General features: G+C 40.2%; 1 protein-coding gene across 1 annotated transcript; it reads right to left on the reverse strand.

Moving 5' to 3' along the window:
- Window positions 1–6743: 6743 nt before the first annotated feature.
- Window positions 6744–15320, reverse strand: SSTR2 (somatostatin receptor 2). Its single transcript, XM_039325478.1, has 2 exons — window positions 14974–15320; window positions 6744–8402 (listed from the first exon to the last, which is right to left on the reverse strand). The coding sequence occupies exon 2, from the start codon at window positions 8318–8320 to the stop codon at window positions 7202–7204; it is 1119 nt and encodes a 372-aa protein (XP_039181412.1). The 5' UTR covers window positions 8321–8402; window positions 14974–15320; the 3' UTR covers window positions 6744–7201.
- Between the last annotated feature and the right edge of the window lie 6727 nt (window positions 15321–22047).

Raw genomic sequence — 22047 nt, forward strand, 5'->3', positions numbered from 1 at the left:
TCACCTTCTTCACTTTCATTGCTGCAGAGATCTGGCAGGTAAGTCTGGAGGCAGCTGCTCTTTTAGCTCATCCCTTTTCATCAGCTTTCACTTCCATATTTCACCCAAATGGAAGGTTGCAGTGGTAGTTCTTGACTTATGACTACAATAGGGCCCCAAAATTCCATTGCTAAAGCAAGACAGTTGTTAAGTGACCTTTGCCCAATTGTATGACCTTTCTTGCCACAGTTGTTAAGTGAATCACTGCAATTGTTAAGTTAGTAATATGGTTATTAAGTGAATCTGGCTTCTCCCGTTGACTTTGCTCGTCAGAAAATCACACAAGGGGATCACATGATCCGAGGATACTGCAACTGTCATAAATATGAACCAGTTGCCAAGCATCCAAATTTTGATCACATGGCCCTGGGGATGCTGTAATGGTCATTATGAAAAATGGTCACAAGTCACTTTTCTTCAGTGCTGTTGTCACTTTAAATCAGTGGTTCTCAACTTTTTAATGCCGCAACCCCAACCGGTCGTAAGTCGAGGACTACTCAACTGGTGCAGCATCGTTTGCAGAATGGGATTTTTGGCGGGCTCAGCAGGGCAGAGACAGCCTGGACAATTCCTATTGGCTTTTGAAAGCCAATAGAATTAGACTCTATTCAAGAGAGTCTATTTTATTGGCTTTCAAAAGCCAATAGAATAAAAGGGAGTAGCACAGCTAAGGAAAAGGGGGAAAAAATGGCAGACTGCATTGTTTGGCGACCCCCGTGAAATGGTTGTTCGACCCCAAATGGGGTCACGACCCACAGGTTGAGAACCACTGCTTTAAATGGTCACTAAATGAATGATTGTAAGTTGTGGACCACCTGTAGCTCCCATAAATAAACTAATTACATGCACTGAGTTATTTTAGAAAAACTGATTTTTGCTAATGTTTCAGCACACCTCACATCACCTCTTCCACCTAAGTGTAAACAATAGATCATTTCAACATGCAAAGCTGTCTTCATGGACTTTTCTTGAACTACCTATAGTATCTGCATCAAATTATTGTTGAAATGAAGAGAAAGCTTAGCAAAGGAATTTGTAATGCAAATCAATGCCCTCAACAATTAGTGGTTCTTTATATTTTTATTGTTGTACACAGCTTTGATTTTCAAGCTTTCTTTTTCCACAGTCACCAAAGGGAGTCTGGTAGATATTACCGTTCTCTTGCTATTTTAAAAGAAAGCATGCAGAATCAGACCTTTACCACAAATTGCAAAATTGAAAGTAAAATGTCTTTTTGATTCTATGGGTTTGGCATACAACTGGCTGGGATACATATTTCATCTAAAATCTCTCTCTTCTTTGGTCTTATTCCCCTTGCATTTAATTATAGCACTATATACATTGATTGTACGGGGGCTCTTAAACATACATAGAAAGAAAATGATTTCAGAGTCATTTTCTTTTGTTTTAAAGGTTAGCAGAGAGATCAGTAATGATGTAGAACTCCTGGTTCATTTGTAAACCCCTCTCCCCGAGCTATTGAACTTTGCTAAAAAAATACCAATTATGAGGCAATTTTCCAAATGAAAGTAAATAGCAATAGTGCTTAGACTGCTGCACAGTGCTTTACAGCCCTCTCTAAGCAGTTTACAGAGTCAGCCTGTTGCCTTCAACAATCTGGGTCCTCATTTTACCGACCTCAGAAGGATGGAAGGCTGAGTCAACCTTGAGCCGGTCAGGATCGAACTGCTAGCTATGGGCAGAGTTTTGCCTGCAATACTACATTCTAACCACTATGCCACCATGGCTCATGAAATGAAATACTAGTATAAGCCTTTGGATATATTTAGTTCATATAAAGAAGTAAAAATAATGTATGTAGCTTCCCAAGTCCATAGATCCCAAAGTATAAAGGACTTGGGTCTAGCTAATCTAAACAAAAGAAGAAATATGGGATACATAATAGCAGTATTCCAGTATTTGAGGGGCTGCCACCAAGAAGAGGGGGTCACATTATTCACCAAAGCACCAGAGGGCAGGACAAGAAACAATGGTTGGAAACTGATCAAAGAGAGAAGCAACCTGGAATTAAGGAGAAATTTCCTGACAGTGAGGACAATTAATCAGTGAAATAGCTTGCCTCCATCACTGGAGGTTTTCAGGAAGAGGCTAGACTGTCACTTGTCTGAGATGGTATAGGTTCTCCTGCTTGAACAGGAGGCTGGACTACAAGACCTCCAAGGTCCCTTCCAGCTCTATTCTATTCTATTCTATTCTATTCTATTCTATTCTATTCTATTCTATTCTATTCTATTCTGAGAGTACACATGCTGCAGAATGCACGGGAAAGGGCAGTTGACTCATCTCTCTCTCTCTCTCTCCCTCCTGCAATTCACTAAAGCCTGTCAAAAGCTAAGCTGGAAGGAAGCCTGTTCCCTGGCTTTCCATCATATGTCAAGATAATGGAGTCAAGAAAAGTGATGACGGAAGGAGAAAGAAACAAAGAAGCTTTCAAACTTCCACATTTTTACAAGCACAGAGGTAGATGGATTTAGCAAGAATTTGCATGCTGGCTGTCACCACCCCCCCCCCAATGATGCAAAGACAGGACACACACACCCACACACACACACCACCACCACCTCCACCATTTAATGGCAAGCCAGAGCAGAAGTTATAGAAGAAGGATAGGGCTTAGCAGCAGGAGTCAGCAAATTTTTATGCTGGTTTGGATTTTTCATGGCTCACAGATGGAAGCACAGCCCTCAGCGGCTCAGCCTTAGCAGTAACCGTTGAAGACTCTGCCCCAAGTATCAGATTCTGAACTGGAAACTTTGGAACTGGAGACTATCTTCCATACTGAACTCCTAAGGCAAGTTCAGTAACCAGGACTTGTAGATACAGAATAGGCCCATTGTCTGATATTGACAAGCTATAACTCCCAAATGCTTCAGACAAGATGGCCAAGAGTAAGGGATGGCTGGAATAGCTAGATCAATTTTTGTCAAGCTTGGCAATCTTTAAGACTTCAACTCCCAGGATTCCTCAGCCAGCATGGGAATTTTGGAAGTTAAAGTCCATATATCTTAAAGTTGCCAAGATTGAAAAAACACTGACTGAGAGAGCCACAGGTTCCTTACTATTGATATAGGGAAGTGCACAAAGATTCCTTTTCCATGTAGGTCAATCTTACAGCTAGGTTCCTCTTTTAGTAATTTAGCCAGATTTTTGTTTTGTTTTTTTAACCAGGATCCTTAAGAATATAGTAATAGCAATAGCACTTAGACTTATATACTGCTTGGGCTTCCAGTTCTGCGCAGTTTAGCACAACAGCCGAGGGATCGCAGGCTCCATGCCCTACGACTGATTTATTTCTGTTTGGGGGCCCTAAATGGGCCAAAAGCTGCCCCAGAGAGATGGCAAGGAAGGAAGGAAGCCCCATTGATCCTGGGGAGATGGTGGTCGATCCGGACGTCTGGGGAAAGCTCTCCAAAAACCAACAAAAGAAAGGCTAGTGTCATTCATGAATCTAGCCCAAGCTACATGCAGCCAAAGCCAAACAACACTAAACTAAGCGTGATTGTAAACAGCGTGACAGAACTGGGTAAGAATATTGATTTTCTCTCTTCTACCTGACTGATTTCCTGAGGAAAAAAAAAAGAAAAACCCCGGAAGTAAAAATCCTCTGAAAGTGAGGGGGGGTGTCTTTGTTCCACTCTCCTCTAAACAGAAGCGGCTAATTAAGTTTGGGGGGTGGGGGAATTGAAAGATGGACTGGTGCTGACATCTAATGGTGGATGAAAATACTGCCCTAAATATACAGCCCAGAAAGAGAAGCCTGTTGTCGTGACCTTCAAGGTGTTGATTAAACAAAGAACAGTTGGACTATCTACAAACTGAGAACTACAAAACTTAGAAAAAAATTGACCTTCCTGGATTATATTTTTTAAATTGTGACTTTAAAGTGATTGGCAGAGAAAGGAGTTTTGGTCATTATGGAGCATCAGAGATCGGCAGAAAGAACATACCAAGCAAAAATAAATACCAGGAGGAAATGTTTGTTCTGTTACAACAAATGCAAATGACATTAACTTCAAACTATGAGGAAAATAAAAATGAATTTGAAAATTTAAATGAATGTATTCTCAATTTAATGTCACAACAATAAAATGATCAGAAAACAAAAAATGAGAGAGATCATGTAAAGCAGACAACTGCACATAAGCTAGTGGAGATTCAAGTGGAGAAAAACTTATAAGAATCATTGAACATTGAAAAGATAACTAAGATCACAAAGGAAATTTGAGGATAAGGAAAAAGATTTGACAAAATGGATTGCTGAGCTGTTGGGAGTACCACAAGAAATGGGGAGACAAGGGATGATGAGAGAAATCGTCAATGAATATGAAGGGGCAAAATCTTTTTACAAAGACATGATGTTTGATTTGTCTACTATATCCACAACAACATTTACAAGATTATGGAAAGACTCTTTGATGCAACAGAATATATTGATTGGGAGAGACGCTTGGCAAAAGAAGAGGGCTAAAGTGAGAACAGAAGAATTGGATGATGGGTTGTATCAGAGGGAATATTTAAAAATTAAACACTTGTTTGAATGTGGCTGAAGAAATTGAAAGATTTTAGTTTAAGAGGGATGGACTCTCTAAGACAGTATATTTTTTTCTTTTCTTTTTCAATATGAGAACTATAAAAATATGGGGAATTATTAACATAAAGGAAATGTTTTAGATATTTAAATGTAATTGATTTTAAGAAAATTCCAATGGATAACTAAAAATGGGAAAAATGTTTTGAATAGAGTTTATTAAATGGAACATTTAAAGATTTATTAAATGGAACATTTAAAAATTAAACATAGAAATAATTAAACACAGAAAGAATTTGGAAATAAGTATATTCTAATTCAAGAGGGATACATATTTTAAGTAGTATATTAATTTTTTTCTTTTTCTTTCCTCTCCTTTTTCTCTTCCCCCCCCATGTCTTTTTTTTTCTATGTCTTTCTTTTGTGTCTTTTTCTTACTTATTTTTTAAGATATGAAAATAGATTTAAATACTTTAAGGTAATTAATTCTGGGAAAAATTTAACCAGTAGAAATGTTTTGAACATTGTAGGGAAAATAAAGTTAAATAAGAATTGTAAACAAGATTTGTGACGAGGCAACCAAGATGACCAGATAGAAAAGAAGCATGATATTGATGAGATTATTATTGGTAAAAATTTTAGAAAAACCTTTATATTTAATTGTTACTTATCAAATTAATAAGAATTGTATTAATTTAGGTTGCAAAGAGGATATTATTGGAAGAAGAGAAAATCAAGCAAAGCTATAATGTGGATTTTGAAATATAGAAATTAATCAATAGTGATTACTTCGTAAATATAAACCCAGACAACACGCTGTTTACCAAATATCAAGATGTTTATATTAAAAAATCAATAAAATATATATTTAAAAAGACTTATATACTGCTTCATAGTGCTTTACAGCCCTCTTTAAGCAGTTTACAGAGTCAGCATATTTTCCCCAACAATCTGCGTCCTCATTTTACCGACCTCGGGAGGATAGAAGGCTGAGTCAATCTTGAGCAGCTCAGAATCAAACTAATGGCAGTTGGCAGAATTACTGGATTCTACCTCTGCACCACCACACATATAAAGAAAAGATAGCAAGCAACAAGTATGATAGTGCACATTTGCCACCATAATTTTATCAGGGCTGCTTCAAATATGAATGTTACCTATTAGCTAAATATCAAGTGATCAAAAGTTTATGACCTTTTCTGATCTTAGCAAAGTGGATAGGACATAGATAACAGAAATGGTTATTAAAGAAGTATTATATTAATCTTGAGCCCAAGGTGGAGTAAATTCTCTCCCAGAAACCATAAATACACAAGCCACTAGGGGTTTGCTTTTACCTGGGAGAAAAGTTTGGACCACACTGAGGACTACGTATACTCCTTAGCTGACAAATTTGCGGGTAGTTGTATGGGTCCATTTAATATAGCAACAGGAACAAAAGCCTACATAAAAAACCTGTATGAAGATTTTACCTAAAAATGTCAAAGTTTGGAGTAAGATTCAGTATGCTAAAAATACCTACATATCTTAAAAGCTTGCTTCACAAAAGTTGGTTAGTCCATATAATAGGATTATTCAAGTGTGGATTTTGTATCCATTTGTCAAATAAGGAAAACCTGCGTTCATACTTTGGTAATATCAGCTCTATTTACAAAATGTTTTTTGTGGGGCCACCAAAAATAGTGCTGAAAAAATAATAAAGATGGCAGTAAAGAGTAAGAAGTTTTAATGTCTCTCTCCTGCCACCTAGCGGGCATCTTGTTTTTTGCAAGTGAGATCCAATTGCCCTACTTTCTGCGGGAAAACCATTATGTAGGAAACCAAGGGATAGCAACATGGCAAAATAAATAATCTTTGTAAATTCATAGAAAAACTATATGGTTATGGCTCCAGACATTCCTCTATTCCCCAACGAGCTATACAATCCTCATTTCGAAGATAACATTTTATTAGCTATTCTTTTAATATTTATGCATCTATAATCTTCCTATTATCCCCTTCCAACTTGCATATAGTATCATGACTATTTTAATTTGATTTGAATACATGAAAGTAGTGTTTTGTTAACTAAAAAAGGGCAGAAACTCAAAACTTTCAGAGCATCTAATTTTAGAATGGGAAGAGGATGTCAATGATCCCAGATTAATACAAAATGTTCAGAATTGGAATTTGTTGTTTATTTAATGCTTGTCCAATCATTTTAAAATTATAATTCAAATCCTGGAAAGGGAATAGTTCAGTACTGGAAAAACCTTTATCAGTAAAGGTATTTTTTTTAAAGACAGCACAGTTTGATGGATCTAATATAGACATTCTTTGATGGATCTAGTATAAACATTCTTATTATGCTTGATCACATCATGCCTTTATACATGCATGTATTATTGTGCACATACCAATGTGTATGTCTAGTCTGTCACCCCACAATATACTTCTTCTTTTGATTAGTATCTTCATAACCTAGCCTAGAGCTGTGATGGACATCGATGCCCTTTTCATCACATACATTTGCTGCTCCCTTAAGAGAAGGGTCAATGGCTCTTGCTGTCATTCAATGTGGACTGCTGCCTTCCATGAAGAAGTTATGGAGATGTACCGACCACTGCTGGGGTCTCAGATGCTTGTCTGAAGGTCTCCATTGAGCAATGTTCTCTGGGTTTCTGTCGCTTCATTGAGCCTGGACTTATCCTGCTTGCTGTCACTCCTGTCCGTTTCGTCCATGCCACCAACTTTCATCAGGCAGAGGACATTCTGGAAGCTCTTCTTGAAGTTGTCAGACAGAAAGGCATAAAGGATGGGATTGGCACAGCTATTTGCATATGTGAGGACCACCACAAAATCAAACATGCCCTTGAGGGCAGGTGTTGGCACAATAAACACCGAGACTGATGAGACATTGAAGATATAGAAAGGCAGCCAGCAAAAGATGAAAACAGCAACAACAATGGAGACCATCCTGGTGACCTTTTTCTCTGACTTTTTCCTCTTGGAGGAACCTACCCTAATGCCAGATGATTTCACCTTGATGATGATGAAAAGGTAACAAAGGCAAATGATGGTTAGGGGTACTAGGAAGCCAAGAATAAAGGCATAAATGATGAAGCCAGCGTACCAAGCACCAGACTCATCTGGCCAAATCATGGTACAACTACTGTTTCCGTGATTATTGATCACTCCAGCATATATCATGATGGGCAATATGACCAGAAGAGAGATGCCCCATACAGCTACATTGACCATCTTTGCTGTTCTTGGGCGCCTCCATTTAGCAGATTTTATGGGGTGTACTACAGCAAGATACCTATCCATACTCATGACTGTGAGGCAAAAGATGCTGGTGAACTGATTGATTCCATCCACTGTCATGACGATCCGGCAGATGACTTTCCCAAAAGGCCAGTGAACTAGAGCCACCTGCACAGCCAGGAAAGGCAAGCCCAACATAAACAGTTCATCGGCTATAGCCAAATTAAGGATGTAGATATTGGTGATCGTCTTCATCTTGGCATAGCGGAGGATGACGTAGATGACTAGAGTATTTCCACAGAGACCCACAATGCACACCACAAAGTAAATAAAGGTGAGGATGGCATTGCTAGTCAAGTCATAGTGGTGGCTTGTGATGTTGATGGAAATATTAGTAGCCCGAGTCTCTGGGGAGAAACTGTCGAACTGAGAAGTTGAGGGGAACCAGAAGACTGTGGTGTTGGGCAACTCGTTATCCTGATCCATGATGCAACTGCTGTCACTGTCTGCCTGGTAAGAAATCTTCTTCAAGCAAAAGAACAGGCCATCTTGATTGAGTCAGTGGTATCTAAGCACAAAATAAATGAGAAATAATTCTTTATTTGATCTCTCATATGAATTCTATCTCATTTAATGATTAATCTGGATATTATCTGTAACAGAGGAATCTCAGCATAGGCCACCGAGTATAATTCTCCCATTTATCTGGTCCTGAGATTCAACAAGAGAGCAAAATCTGCTGCCAACAGTCTTTAACAGCCCCATCATTTACCACAGATGAAGTGAATAGGATTTCCCACTGGAAAAAAAGACATGAGAGATAATCATTGTGTCCTCAGACTAGTCATGCTGCTTCAAAAGGTCCCTCAGCCTCCCTTATGAACTTTTCGGGAGATGCTAAAGCTTAGAATAGTGTTTCCCAAGCGCAGCAATTTAAAGATGTATAGACTTCAACTCCCAGAATTCCTCAGCTGCATGTTGGCTGAGGAATTCTGGGAGTTGAAATTTACAAATTCAAACTGCTGAGGTTGAGAAACTTTGGCTTACAGCAGGGGTGTCAAACTGGCGGACCGTGGGTCAGATGCATCACACGCAGGCCACATCCACCCTGGCTCCGCAAAGGCAAAAAGTGTCATGATATGTCACATGACGCAATCGGGTTTGACACCCATGGCTTAGAGGAGTACTTCCTATTCCCTGTAGAATGCTGCTAATAATAGATGAGACTGAACCCATTACTGCTAGGATGCTCAAAACATTATTCTAATGCAGGGGTAGGCAACCTTGGCTCTTTTATGACTCGTGGACTTCAACTCCCAGAATTCCTCAGCCAACATGGTTGGGTCAGGAATTCTGGGAGTTGAAGTCCACGAGTCATAAAAGAGCCAAGGTTGCCTACCCCTGTTCTAGTGGGTTGCCATTGTTGTTACTGTTGTCGACATTATTATTAAAATACCTACAGGTAGTCCTTGGCTTATAACCGTTCAGTGACTGTTTGAAGTTACAACGGCACTGAAAAAAGCGATTTATGAATATTTTTCACACTTACAACCCCATGGACACTTCATCAAAATTTGAATGCTTGGCAACTGGCATGTATTTATTACAGTTGCAGTGTCCTGGGGACATGTGATCGCCTTTTGCAACCTTCTGACAAGCGAAGTCAATGGGGAGGCCAGATTCTCTTAACAACTGTGTTAGTAACCTAACATCTGCAATGATTCACTTAATTGCTGTGGCAAGAAAGGGGCAAAACTGACTTAAATGTCTTGCTTAGCAACAGAAATGTTGGGCTCAATTGTGGTCATATGTTGAGGACTACCTGTAAAAAGGAGTTTCATGTGTTGTATAATACGAGTTTCATTTTTTTCCATGATAACCCTATAAAATAGGTTAGGCTGAGAGCCAAGCTTGTTCAATAAAATTCATTCTGACACAGATTTCCTCAACTCATTTCTCATTCATTAAATAATACATCAGATTATTCCCAAATTATAGATCGGATGATAAGGGAAAATGTCAAATGTAATGCAAGTTGCAGTTTATTTAATCCTGTTTCCAGGGAGGGGTATGATATATGATTGCACCTCCATAGAGATGAGGACAAGATTGGACTGCACAGTTTTTTGAGACATAACCAGCTCCTACATTGCAACAGCTGACAATGTTAAACAATATCATGCTGGCAAATGGGAACCAAGTCCCTGTTACTTTTTGTCCACCAACACAACCTATGGTTTTTCTTTTTTTTTTTTTCATGGAGAAACAACGAAACAATGAGGTTAAATGCATCCCTTTGCACGGACGTGAAAAGTATGGAGCAAGATATCTTCTAGGAAGAGAGTAATTCCCAAGATATTACATTTAGCTCTGGACTACAAACCAAACTAGGTTTGAGGTTCTAATATTGTATTTACTATAAAAGAATGAATACAGGGGTCCAGTCACAAATTGTAAGAGATTATTTTGGAAGAATCAGCTAGAAGATTAACCATCTCTAATATTTCTTTTTCTCACAACCTATTTTCTAGGATAGATCTCAGCATTCTATAGCTTGCAAGCCACAGGTAACTCCCCCCATTCCCCCCCCCCAATTGTAGAGTCTCCTCTCCCAAAGCATGTCAGAAATCCTGATTTCTTGCTGATTTTCAGCAGGAAAACAAACAAAGTAAGCAAATGTGTGTTAAGCAACAAGTAGGAAACTCTATCCTGTCCCTCCAGCAATGTCTTTGCTTCATCCCATGAAAATTGTAACTACTGAAAGAGACAGACACTCTGTCAAAAAGCTATCAGCCTCTGCTCTTGTATTTTCTAAAGTTCAGGTGTAAAAACCAGAACACTTTTCTACTTACTTCTTCAAAACAAATACTCTACAGTACTTTTTATTTACGAGAAATCTCCCCTCCACAATATGTATGCAAATAATAAGGGGTGAATATTAGATATCTCTAAACATGCAATTCTATGTTTACTTCTACAAGAATATATATTTCACTCAATTCAATGAGACTTATTCTTGTTAAATATTGACACAATTTCATTGTCAATTTAGTCTAGCTAATCTTTTTTTTTTGCAAGGGAAACATTACCTCATTTAATGGAAGCAATTCTTTATTGCGTTTTGGTTTTCAAAATGATTTACCTGTAAAATGGAAGGGTCATTTTCAAATTCACTGAGATTATGGTATGGAGATAAGCAATAACAATAGTACTTAGACATATATACCGCTTTGCAGTGCTTTAAAGCCCTCTCTAAGCGGTTTACAGAGTCAGCCTATTGCCCCCAACAATCTGGGTCCTCATTTTAGTGACCTCAGAAGAATGGAAGGCTGAGTCAACCTTGATCCAGTCAGGATCAAACTGCTGGAAGTCAGCAGAATTAGCCTGCAATATTACATTCCAAACACTGTGCCACCACCGTCTGGTCTGATCTTTCTATACAGGATAGTGCTGCTTTCAGGTAAATGTGTACCCCAGGTTTTGGGCATTATGACCTGTAGCTGAATATCTGCTCACAAAGCAAATTGAACTTCCAACTCTGATCTCTCCCCAATACAAGTAGTCCTTGACTTACAACCATTCCCTTAGTGGCCGATTAAGTTACAGCAGCACTGGAAAAATGTGATTTATGACTAATCCGCACAGATCTGATCATCACAGCATTCCCATGGTCAACATAATCAAAATTTGGGGGCTTGGCAATGGGCATGCCTTTATGACAGCTGCAGCATCCTGGGGTTATGTGTTCACCATTTCCAGCCTTCCCATCTGGTTTCCAACAAGCAAGGTCAACGGGGGCAAGTTGCAATCTGCTTAATGACCATGCGTTTCCCTTTACAACTGCAATGATTTACTTAACTGTGGCAGAAAAAGTAAACTCTGCTGTAACTCACTTAACAATTGCCTTGCGTAGCAACGGAAATTCTGGCCCAATTTGGATTGTAAGACAAGGACTATCTGTACTCGTTCCCGACTTCATTCTGCTGCAGTGTACATATTTTGTGCAAATAAAGGAGAATGATTTGTAGCTCAGGGTTGAAATGAAGGGTCCCTGGTGCTCTCTGAGCTTGCTTGTTTTCTTGCAGGCATTTCATTACTGAAACAAGGGAATGCCATCAGTGCTGTGAACCAAGAATTTTGTGCCAATGGAAACACAGGGTGGCGGGGGTGGGGAGGCAAATGGGCAATTTCCGAGTGGTTTTGCAGAGGTGATAACATTTCTGGCCATTGGAGAAGCTGGTAAAGGCGACAAAATGCAGAACCTTCAAATCAGGAGGTAAATATACAGTTTACAATTGTTTATTCCCTCATTGAGGGACTGGTCACTGAGAGACTGAGGTATCTCTGTGCTCATCTTTTTGTCAAGAAGAGCACATTCTCATTGGCTGTCTGTATTCTGCAAGTGCTGCAGATCCTGATGTATGCAAATAGGTCTGTCGGCACAGCATCCTAGTTAACTTAAATATTTCTGAAATCCTGATTACTTTCAATTATGAAATCAAAAGCCTGAATGGTGAAAAAGGCTGATTGTATTCAAATACTCCGAGTCCTACATCTGAAGAGCAAACTCTTTTCTTGCCACACTCACACATTTGGTCCTTTCTTTCCAAGAAGATAATTTTTAAAAACCTCTCACCACAAAAAGATTTGTGCTATATGTTAAGGAATACTAATTCAAGAAGATGCCTCAAGAAGTAACCAACCATTCATCTATATTTACAAATTACTGAGATATATGCTGGATCTATTTAATTTTTTTTTGCTATAATAAGTTTGCATATTTTGTCCTTTTGGATGGTAATAATATTTTGATGCTTTTCAAGGATCAATTTATGCTGTATCTCTATTACTTTTTTTGTATTAGATTTACACATAAATCCAATTCAGAGTTCACCTGGATGCAAGGAAATTCCACCCATCATTTGCTTTCATTCAGTACTTTGTTTTTACCAAAAAAGCAACCTTTCTTTTTAAGACCTAATTCAGCTTGGTGGTGTTGTTGTTTTTACAAAGATTGTAATCTTAAGTGCAGTAAACTTCGGATCATAGTGTTAACTGAAGCTGTTCTTAGATGCCATAAAACACTGGAATCTGGATCTATCCCTCCTTTCAGTTATTGCCTGCAGTTGCCCATCATCTTATACAATTGTGATCTCCCCCTGGTCGTAGAAAAATCCATTCCAAATGATAAAATGTACACAGTGTGGGTCTCTTTAATTTGCCAAGAAGGAATCAATGTGATTTAATCTTTCTAAATAGATGTGCAACATCTCTGTCAAAACAAGATTTAACCCAACTTTAATAGTTTCTTGGCATGGCACGAGCTGACACCAGCCCTCCTAAGAGCATTTCATTTTCCATCCATGTATTCCCTCTATTTGCTCTATTTCGTTCTTGACTGGGAGCTGCTGACATATAATGGGTGTCTCCAAACAGACAGCAACCATTCTCATTCCTGGATATTGTCTTGCAGCTACTAATTAAATCAGACTTGAAAAGGGGAAAAGAACATGTTAGAGAAGGGAAGACACTTAGGATAGCTCTTTGGTCGAAGGAGACACTTCTGTTGCCAGCTTCTTCTCCTGCTGCCTTCCCTCACTGAATCAAACAAGCAGCACTGGATCCAAGCAGCAGGGGTAGGTACGGAAATGGTAGACATTGAAGAACATAAGTAAAAGGCCTTGGGTGGTTAAAATTAATATCTGAGTTTAGTTACATTTACACTCCCATCTTTTATCAAAGATGGGAGTGTAAATGTATTACACAAGATCTTTTTATTCTCTTCAGGAATAAAACTTGAACTGAGTCAAGTCATAGCCTCCTGTTGTACCTGGCTATAGCTGAGCCACTCAAAACATCAGAGAGGCAAAGAGAGACCCATCAAGAGCCTCGGGAATAGTAGGAGCTATCTTTCCGTGTCACTCTAACTTAGCTCAACCATAGCTAATTCAATCATGATTTACTAATTTAACCCATAAATGGCTGCGTTTGTTTAACATACTAAGCTAAAACTCATGGATAGTTGGGATCTAACAAAAATCAAAGAAACCACATTCCTGATTAATGTGGGTGCCTTTCTCTTCTCTTTAAGTCAGAAAAAAAAAGGTTATCCTATTGTGTTGTTGTGGTTGGAAAAAAGATCGGATTGCAATGATCTCTAGATTGGGAGAGGAGCATACGGATACTTGCACATATTTGGGTGCACGTATTATCTCAGCACATCATTTTGATCATTGCTCTTCATGTTACAGGTGAGAGGTGGATGAATGCACTTCACAGAAACCAAGTTGAAACTAAAATCGGGAATCCTGACTAGGCAGCCCTCATTCTCAGCAGTTGGGAAGAGCTGAAGAATGAGTTGGGGATACAGATGAGGAGATCAAAGTAGAGGTGTGTGGGGGGGTATTATTACACTGCACAGAGCCTCTCCCTTCACATAACCCATACATCCACCACCCTGCAGAAGAATTGGGAATCCAACTGCCAGTCAAAACAGCCAATGGGAACCCTCAGACATCTGAAGGCACATACCAAACAAAGCTGCCCAAGATGCTTCAGAAACATCCACTTTTCTTTAGGAGCAAACTGGGCAACACAGTAAACACCATCATGTACCATTAGGGTTTGTTTTTTTCTACCAGCCAGAATAAAGGCAGTGCAACGGGAAGAAGCCTCACTAAGGATCTGTTGCTAGGAAGAAGCTTCTCTTAACGCACTTTGACTCTAACCCAGCTGAGAGGGAGGGCATGCAAGCCAACTCAGGCGTCCATCCCATCCGTGGATGAGGCTCTAAGTAAAACATGCAACAGATTACACATCTTGCTCCTTGTGCGCTCTGCTTGCTCGGGAAAGAAAAGTTCATTAAATGCAAGGGAATAATTTCCAAAATGAGCGCGCCCACGACAGCAGCCTAAAAAAAAAACAAAAAAAAAAACAACAACCAAAAGTGCGTAAGCAACGTGAGACTCGAACTAGCACTTTACAATCAGATCTGCTTGATTATCGATCGGGACCAGTCTCACTTCGGTCCTTCCTCGATCAGGAAGTTTTCCCACCTGTAACTCTTTTCCTAATACTTCGAGCCCTCTACCCGCCACCCGATCGTGGTGCACCACCAACTCTCCTCCAAGATCACTTACGAGGTCTGAGTCTCAGTGTTTCACTCGCTCGCTCTCTCCTTTCTTCCCCCGGTGCACGCTTCAATTCGGGGGGGCGCGCGCCTCTTTTCGGCTCCCTGGTCCAAATGAATCCGTTGCAGCTGTTGGCGATCGAAAGATTCCCTCCGAAGCGCAGAGGAAGCCAGAGCGGCGCTCGGCGCTGCTCTGCTCCTGGAGGAGCCCTTAGATAGGAAAGGCAGGCGGTGGGGCGGAGCGAGGGAGCGCAAGCGGCGGATCCCGAGCTCGTACGCAGATGGAGCTCAAGGCACAGGGGCGCTGGAAAAGCGCTCCGCGGATGCACCCGCCGGGACGGAGCACGCTCGCTCCAGCCACTCCCCCCGTCCGATAATTATCCTGGCTGCTCTTCACCGAGCTGTGTCACGCCAGGGTTGCGATGCAATCAGGGAACGCTAAAGTCCACCTAGCACCGAAATCGTGCTTGCCAAGATAGGGCAGCCTTTCGAGAAGGGATCAATCATTGCAGCAGACGGGGAGAGGGACAGGAGCGGGGGGGGGGAGTGTTCGAGGTTGCCCAGGCGGGGAACACGGGAGGGCAGAGGCAATTGCCAAGAAGGTAACTCCGGGGGTAGCACGCCCCAGGAAACGTCTGGCATTTGATGCAATCGCAAACAGGCCGAAGGACGCTCGGTCTGCAAACTCGGCGCGTGGCCAGAGGAGCCCGTGACGTCCCGCGCGCCTCTCTCCCGGAGCTACCAGCGGAGAGGCTGGAAAGAGGGATCAGCAACTAGTGGCCCGGGGCTTAATGTGGCCTTGCCACTAATTCAGAGATACAGGTATCAGCGTAGCGGGATTTGCTCCGGAGCCAACCCTGGATGCAACGGAGGAGGCATCTTTGGAAGGCAATGGCTCCGCAGCAGATGGAGAAGTGTTGTGTGGTGGGAGGAAACAATACTTCCTTAGAAACCTGCTTTGCTATTTTCTTGGAAGGGGAAAAAGAAAGATGGGAGTTGAAAGATGGGAGATATCCTCCAGCTACAGATCCATTTCTGTGATGCTTCCCCAAAATGCTAAAGCTTAATCACTTGAAGGCTAACCAAGAGGAGCCTTCAGCACCCGCAAGGAGTAATGCTGAACTGAGTTTGACTTATTATGTACTGTAATGCTGATTCGGATCCAGCTTTATTCATACACCCAATATTTTTCTCTGGACTCATCCTGATGGTCAGATTAAAAGTCCAATCCATCGGCTCTTGAGAAGGCAGGAAATAACATAGGCATAAATTGCCCATCGCAGATCCCTATTCTGCCATAGTAACAAGGCCAAGTAATTGTGCTCTCCGTGCCTATTTATTGTGAGTCAAATGACAGAAAGTGCTGCAAGGGGATTCCAATGAACAACAAAGAACCTGATTCTGATTATGTGGCCAGTAGCAGCAGGTCCATCACGGGACCTTGTAATTCTGATTGGCCCGTTTCTTGGGCTGAAAGAATGTGACTGGTCTAAGATCCAAGATCACTCTTGTCCAATGGGAGCATTGTCTGGTCAGGCTGAGAAAGATATTTTTGTATGAATAAAAAAATAGGAAAAAGTTTTCAATATTTTTCCCATTTTACTATCAGCAGAAGCAGTTTAATTTAAAATAGACTATATGGCATCAAAGCTATCAAAACTCAGAAAAAGCTAGTTCTCTTTACTGAATCAGAGTCAGAATAGAGCTGAAAGGGACCTTGGAGACCTTCAGGTCCAGCCGCCTGCTCAAGTAGGAGATGCTATACTATTTCAGATAAGTAACTGTCCAGTCTCATCTTAACCCCCCCCCCAGTAATGAAGCACCCACAACTTCTGAAGACAAGTCATTTCAGTGGTTAATTGTTCTCACTGTTCGGAAGTTTATCCTTCATTCCAGGTTGCTTCTCTCCTTGATTAATCTCCATCCATTGTTTTTTGCCCTGCCCTCTGGTGCTTTGGAAAATAAGTTGACCCCCTCCTCTTTGTGGCAACCTCTCAAATACTGGAATACTGCTATCATGTCCCCCCCAGTCCTTTTCTCTAGATTAGCCAAATCCAAATCCTGCAACTATTCTTCATGTTTTTGTCTCCAGGCCTTTAATCATCTTAGTTGCTCTTCTTTGTACTTCCAGAGTCTCAACATCTTTTATGTAACGTGGTGACCAAAACTGGATGCAGTATTCCAGGTGTGGCCTTACTAAGGCTTTATAAAGCGGTACTAATACTTCACATGATTTTGATTCTATGCCTCTGTTTATACAACTAAGGATTGTATTAGCTTTTTTGGTGGCTGCCGCACACTGCTGCCTCATATTTAAGTGATTGTCCACTAAGTCTCCAAGGTCCCTCTCACGGTTATTGTTTTTGAGCCAGGTTTCACCTGATCTGAACTAATATCTTTGGTTTTTCCTGCTAACATGTAAAACCTTGCTTTTCTCCACATTAAATTTCATTTTGTTGGATAGGGCCCATTGTTCAAGTCTGTCAAGATCTTTTTGGACCCTGAGCTTGTCTTCTGGGGTGTTGAATACTCCTGCCAGCTTAGTGTCATCTGCAAACTTGATGATACTATTCCCTCATCTAAGTCATTTATGAAGATATTGAAGAGAACTGGGCCTAAGACAGAACCTTGTGATACCCCACTGCTTACTTTCCTCCATGTAGATGTAGTACTATTAAGGATGACTCGTTCAGTACAGGTTGTCAGCCAGGTACAAGTCCATCTGGTGGATGCCTGCAGTTGCCTATCATACCCATACAGTTGTGATCTCCCCCCTGATATCAGAAAAATCCTTTCCAAAGTAAGTTGTGGTCTACTTTGTCAAATGCCTTGCTGAAGTCTAAGTATACTAGGTCCACAGCATTTCACTGATCTACTAGTTTAGTCACTTTGTCCATTTGTCAAAGAATGAAATAAGATTGTTTTGGCATGATCTATTTTTAAGAAACCCATGCTGACTTTCAGTTATAACTTTATTTGTTTCTAGATGTTTGCAGATCTGTTTTTTATTATTTTTTCCAGTATCTTCCCACATATTGATGTTAGTAAGGTGACCAACCATCCTCCTTTAGGGAGGACAGTCCTCCTTTTTAAAGTTCTGTCCTCCCTCGAAAAGTGTCCTCCTACATGTCCTCCTTTTCAATAATTGAAGATTAATCTGCAGGGCTTTTTTTTCTCATAGAATGCTCAGAACAGTGTTCCGGCACCTTTTTTTGATGGTTTTTTTTTTCAATTTTTGCATGAGCTGTGCTACTCCCCCTATTGGCTTTCAAAAGCCAATAGGAATTGCTGCTGAGCGCGCCAAAACACCCAGCCGTTTTTGCACATGTAAGTTGTCTGCAGCGAAGGCAAATTGGCAGGAACTTTGCACCCCTCCTGCTACCCAACTACACTATCTCCTACCTGGAGGAGACTGGAGCAGCGATGCCACGGTAACTTTCTCTTGATCTTCAGCCCTGCAAGGGCAATAATGGCTATGGGCACAAGAGGCAGGGGTGGCAGGGCTGCTGTGGGCAGGGGTGTGAGGGGCGGTGGTGGCCAGCCTCCCCTGTGCTGTGGGAGCTGCGGGGCCTGCTCTACATGGGGCTGTGCAGGGTGGGCAGTGGGTGCTGATGGGGTGGCTGTAGGCGGGGTGTGTCGATGGCGGGCTGCCCCCCAGAGCCAGAGCCGGTGCAGTGGTGCTTTGGGAGCCGCGGGGCCCGCTGTACACGGCAGGGCAGCAGTGCTGGCGGGGCGGCTGTGGGCAGGGCACGGCATGTAAACATAATTACAATATAAAATGTTATTGTTACAAATGTTTTTTATTATGATTTATCACATTATAGTGTATTCTGTATTATTGTTGCAATGAATAAAATGTTTCTTTTATTTACGATATTTTTTTCTTCAATTTATTTGTGTCCTTTTCATTGTAAAAAAGGTGTTCACCTTAATGTTAGGCTGGTTGGTCTATAGTTGCCTGGGTTGGTTTGTTTGTTTTTTTTTTCCTTTTGTGAAGATACGAATCAAATCAGCTCTTTTCCAGTCCTCCACTTCTTGGTGTGTCAGGATTTTTGAAAGATATGGTGCAATGGTTCTGAGATAACATCTGCCAGTTCCCTCCGAACTTTGGGGTGTATATTTATATTCATCAAGATCACATAGGTCAGTGTTTCTCAACCTTGACAATTTTAAGGCATGTGGACTTCAACTCCCAGAATTCCACAGCCAGCAATGCTGGTTGTGGAATTCTGGGAGTTGAAGTCCACATGCCTTAAAATTGTCAAGGTTGAGAAACACTGACATAGGTGTTCTCTAACCATTTTCTTGCTTATTGTAATTTTTATTTCTGATCAGTCTTTTACAGTTACGTTTTTGGTAGGTTGGACTATAGTTTCTTTTTGCACGAAGACTGGTGCAAAGAATGAGTGAAGCAGTTCTGCTTTTTCTCTGCTTCCTGTTACTTCCTTGCCATCTTCTCTCTTAAGTGGACCTACCGATTCCTTGACTTTTTTCTTGTTATTTATATGTTGAAATAAACTTTTTTTTAATCTTTGACTTTTGTTGCCTTTGTTCATGCTGAGCCTTTGCTTTCCTGGCTTCATCTTTGCAGATTCAGGCGGTCTGCTGATACTCTGCCTTAGTCATGTGTCCCTCTTTCCATTTTTTGTACTTGTTCTTTTTGTCTTTCAGTTTATCAGAGAGATCTTTGTGTAACCATGCTGGTTTCTTCTTGGATTGCTTGTTTTTCTTTTTTCAGTGGTATTGTGCTGGACTGATGGCATTTTTTCAGACTTTCCCATGCTTCTTGAGTTGTTTTCCCCTTTAGGATTTTCATCCATGGAATTTTTCTTAGACTGTTTGTTAAAATCAGCTCTTTTGAGACACTGCTGGATTATGTTCTATTGCTTGTATCTGCATTTATTGAATTCCAATATGATATGGTAACTCTCACCCAATGTTCCATCAACTTCAACCCCCCCCCCCCATCCCTTATTCTCTATTAGTAAGGATTAGGTCCAGTATAGCTTTTCCTCTAGTTTCCTCCTCTGGCTTTTAGATGGCAAAGTTGTCAGCTAGGTTGGTAAGGAATCTATTTGATCTCCCACTTGTAGCAGAGTTTGTCTCCCAATTGATATAAGGGTAGTTAAAGTCTCCCATAACTACTGTGGTATATTCCCTACATACATTTGTTAATTCTTTAGAAAAAGTTCATCTATTTCTTCTGCTTGGTTAGGTGGCCTGTAGAATACGCCTAGAGCAATGACATTTTTTCCTCTTTTATATTGACTGATACGGATTCTAGGAGATTTTTATCCTTGGCTTTGTAGATTTCTGTAGATATGCATTAATATATAATGCAACTCCATCCCTTCTTTTGTTAGGTCTGTTTCTTTTGAATAGTTCCATCAGTACATTCCAGACATGAGTATCATCCCACCATGTTTTAGTAATGGCAATTATATCACATTTACCTTCATGTACTAGTACTTCAAGTTCACCCTGTTTGTTCCCTAAACTTTGAGTGTAAGTCTATGAGTCCTTTATGGATCTTAGGTATGCTTCTTATGTCTCTTACTTTGTATCTGGGTTTTCCATTTTTTCCATCATTCTCTACTTCACTTTGTTTTTCTTTTTTTCTTCTTCTTTCTCTTTACTCCCTACCTCCTTATATGATTGGTTACCTAGTGGTTTTTGTTTGAAATTAGGTTCTAAAGGTCCTGAAGACTGTCCCCCGCAATTTTAGTTTAAAACACTTCTGATAAGATTGATTTTTTTAAAATAAACTGCCCAATACATGAAGCTCTCGTGGAGGTTTATCAAAAAAACAACCTCTAAAACTAAAAAAATAAATAAATACAATCTGAGTAAAAACATATACAATAAAACCCAATCCAATCCAGAATAAAAATACCACATTATTAGGCAACAGCCCAGCAGTCATTCAAAAATCCAAACCATATGAGTTTAAGTACAATTAAAAGCCAATTAAATGTGCAGGATAGATCTGGTTTTCTTCAAGAAATCAAGTTTTCTCTCCTGCAGCCTAAGCCAAAAGAGTGCCCATTGACCAGAGGGCAGGGGCTATGCCAATGGTAGCCAAAAATGACCAATGGGATCAAGGGTAGCCCTATTGGCACCAAAATGGTCTATGCTGGGCTTACCTAATGCACAGCCCATGGGCCACAGGTGGCCCTGGGCAGCTAGTAATGCAGCCCCACAAGATCGTAAACTTTTAACATTATTATGTGATTTATATGCGTTAATTATATATTTTATATGCATCCCAAGACATTTCCTCTTCACTCAATGGGATCCAGGCAAGCCAAAAAATTGGGCACCCATGGTCTACACAACCCCTTTTCATCTACTAAGTTATTTATCAGTTTCTTCTCCTTCTGTTTTTTAAGTTTATAAGCTAACCATCTTCCTGGTTTGTTTGCATTTTCAAAAAAGTTTTGTTTTGCTCTTTTGATTTGCTGTGCTAATTTTTCTGAATCCAACAGATTTAATTTACGTTTTATTGTTTCCATTTCTCTTTTCAGTATTTTCTTTTGCGGATTTATTTGCAGTTCTGATTCTAATTTTTCAAATTCTTCCCTTAATAATATGTATTGTTGTCTTTTTTGTTTGTTTATTTATTTATTTGCCATGTATGTTATAGCTATACCTCTAAAATATGCTTTGGCTGTATCCTATACATTTTGTAATGTTGTATCTTCTTTTTTGTTTTCTTTAAAGAAAAACTCCATTTCTTTTGCTGCTAGTTCTATAAATTCTTTTTCTTTTAATATGGATTGATTCAAGGTCCATCTTAATTTTTTTGGTATTCCTTTCCATATCATTTTTAAGGGGTTGTGGTCTGCCCATGAACCTGGTTCTATCTCAATCTCCTGCATACTTGTCCTCAATTCAGATGTCATCCAAATCATGTCAATTCTGGACCAGGATTTATGACTATTTGAATAAAATGTGTATTGTAATTTTCCTGGATTAATTTCTCTCCAGACATCTTGTACCCTAATTTCCTCTATCATATTAAAAAAAGTCTTAGATAATCTTTTTCTTCCACTTTTTCCTGTTTTGCTACTTTTATAATCTAATG

Source organism: Crotalus tigris, unplaced genomic scaffold, assembly GCF_016545835.1.
Source record: "Crotalus tigris isolate CLP2741 ecotype Arizona unplaced genomic scaffold, ASM1654583v1 scf7180000024337.5909745, whole genome shotgun sequence".
Classification (NCBI taxonomy): Eukaryota; Metazoa; Chordata; class Lepidosauria; order Squamata; family Viperidae; genus Crotalus; species Crotalus tigris.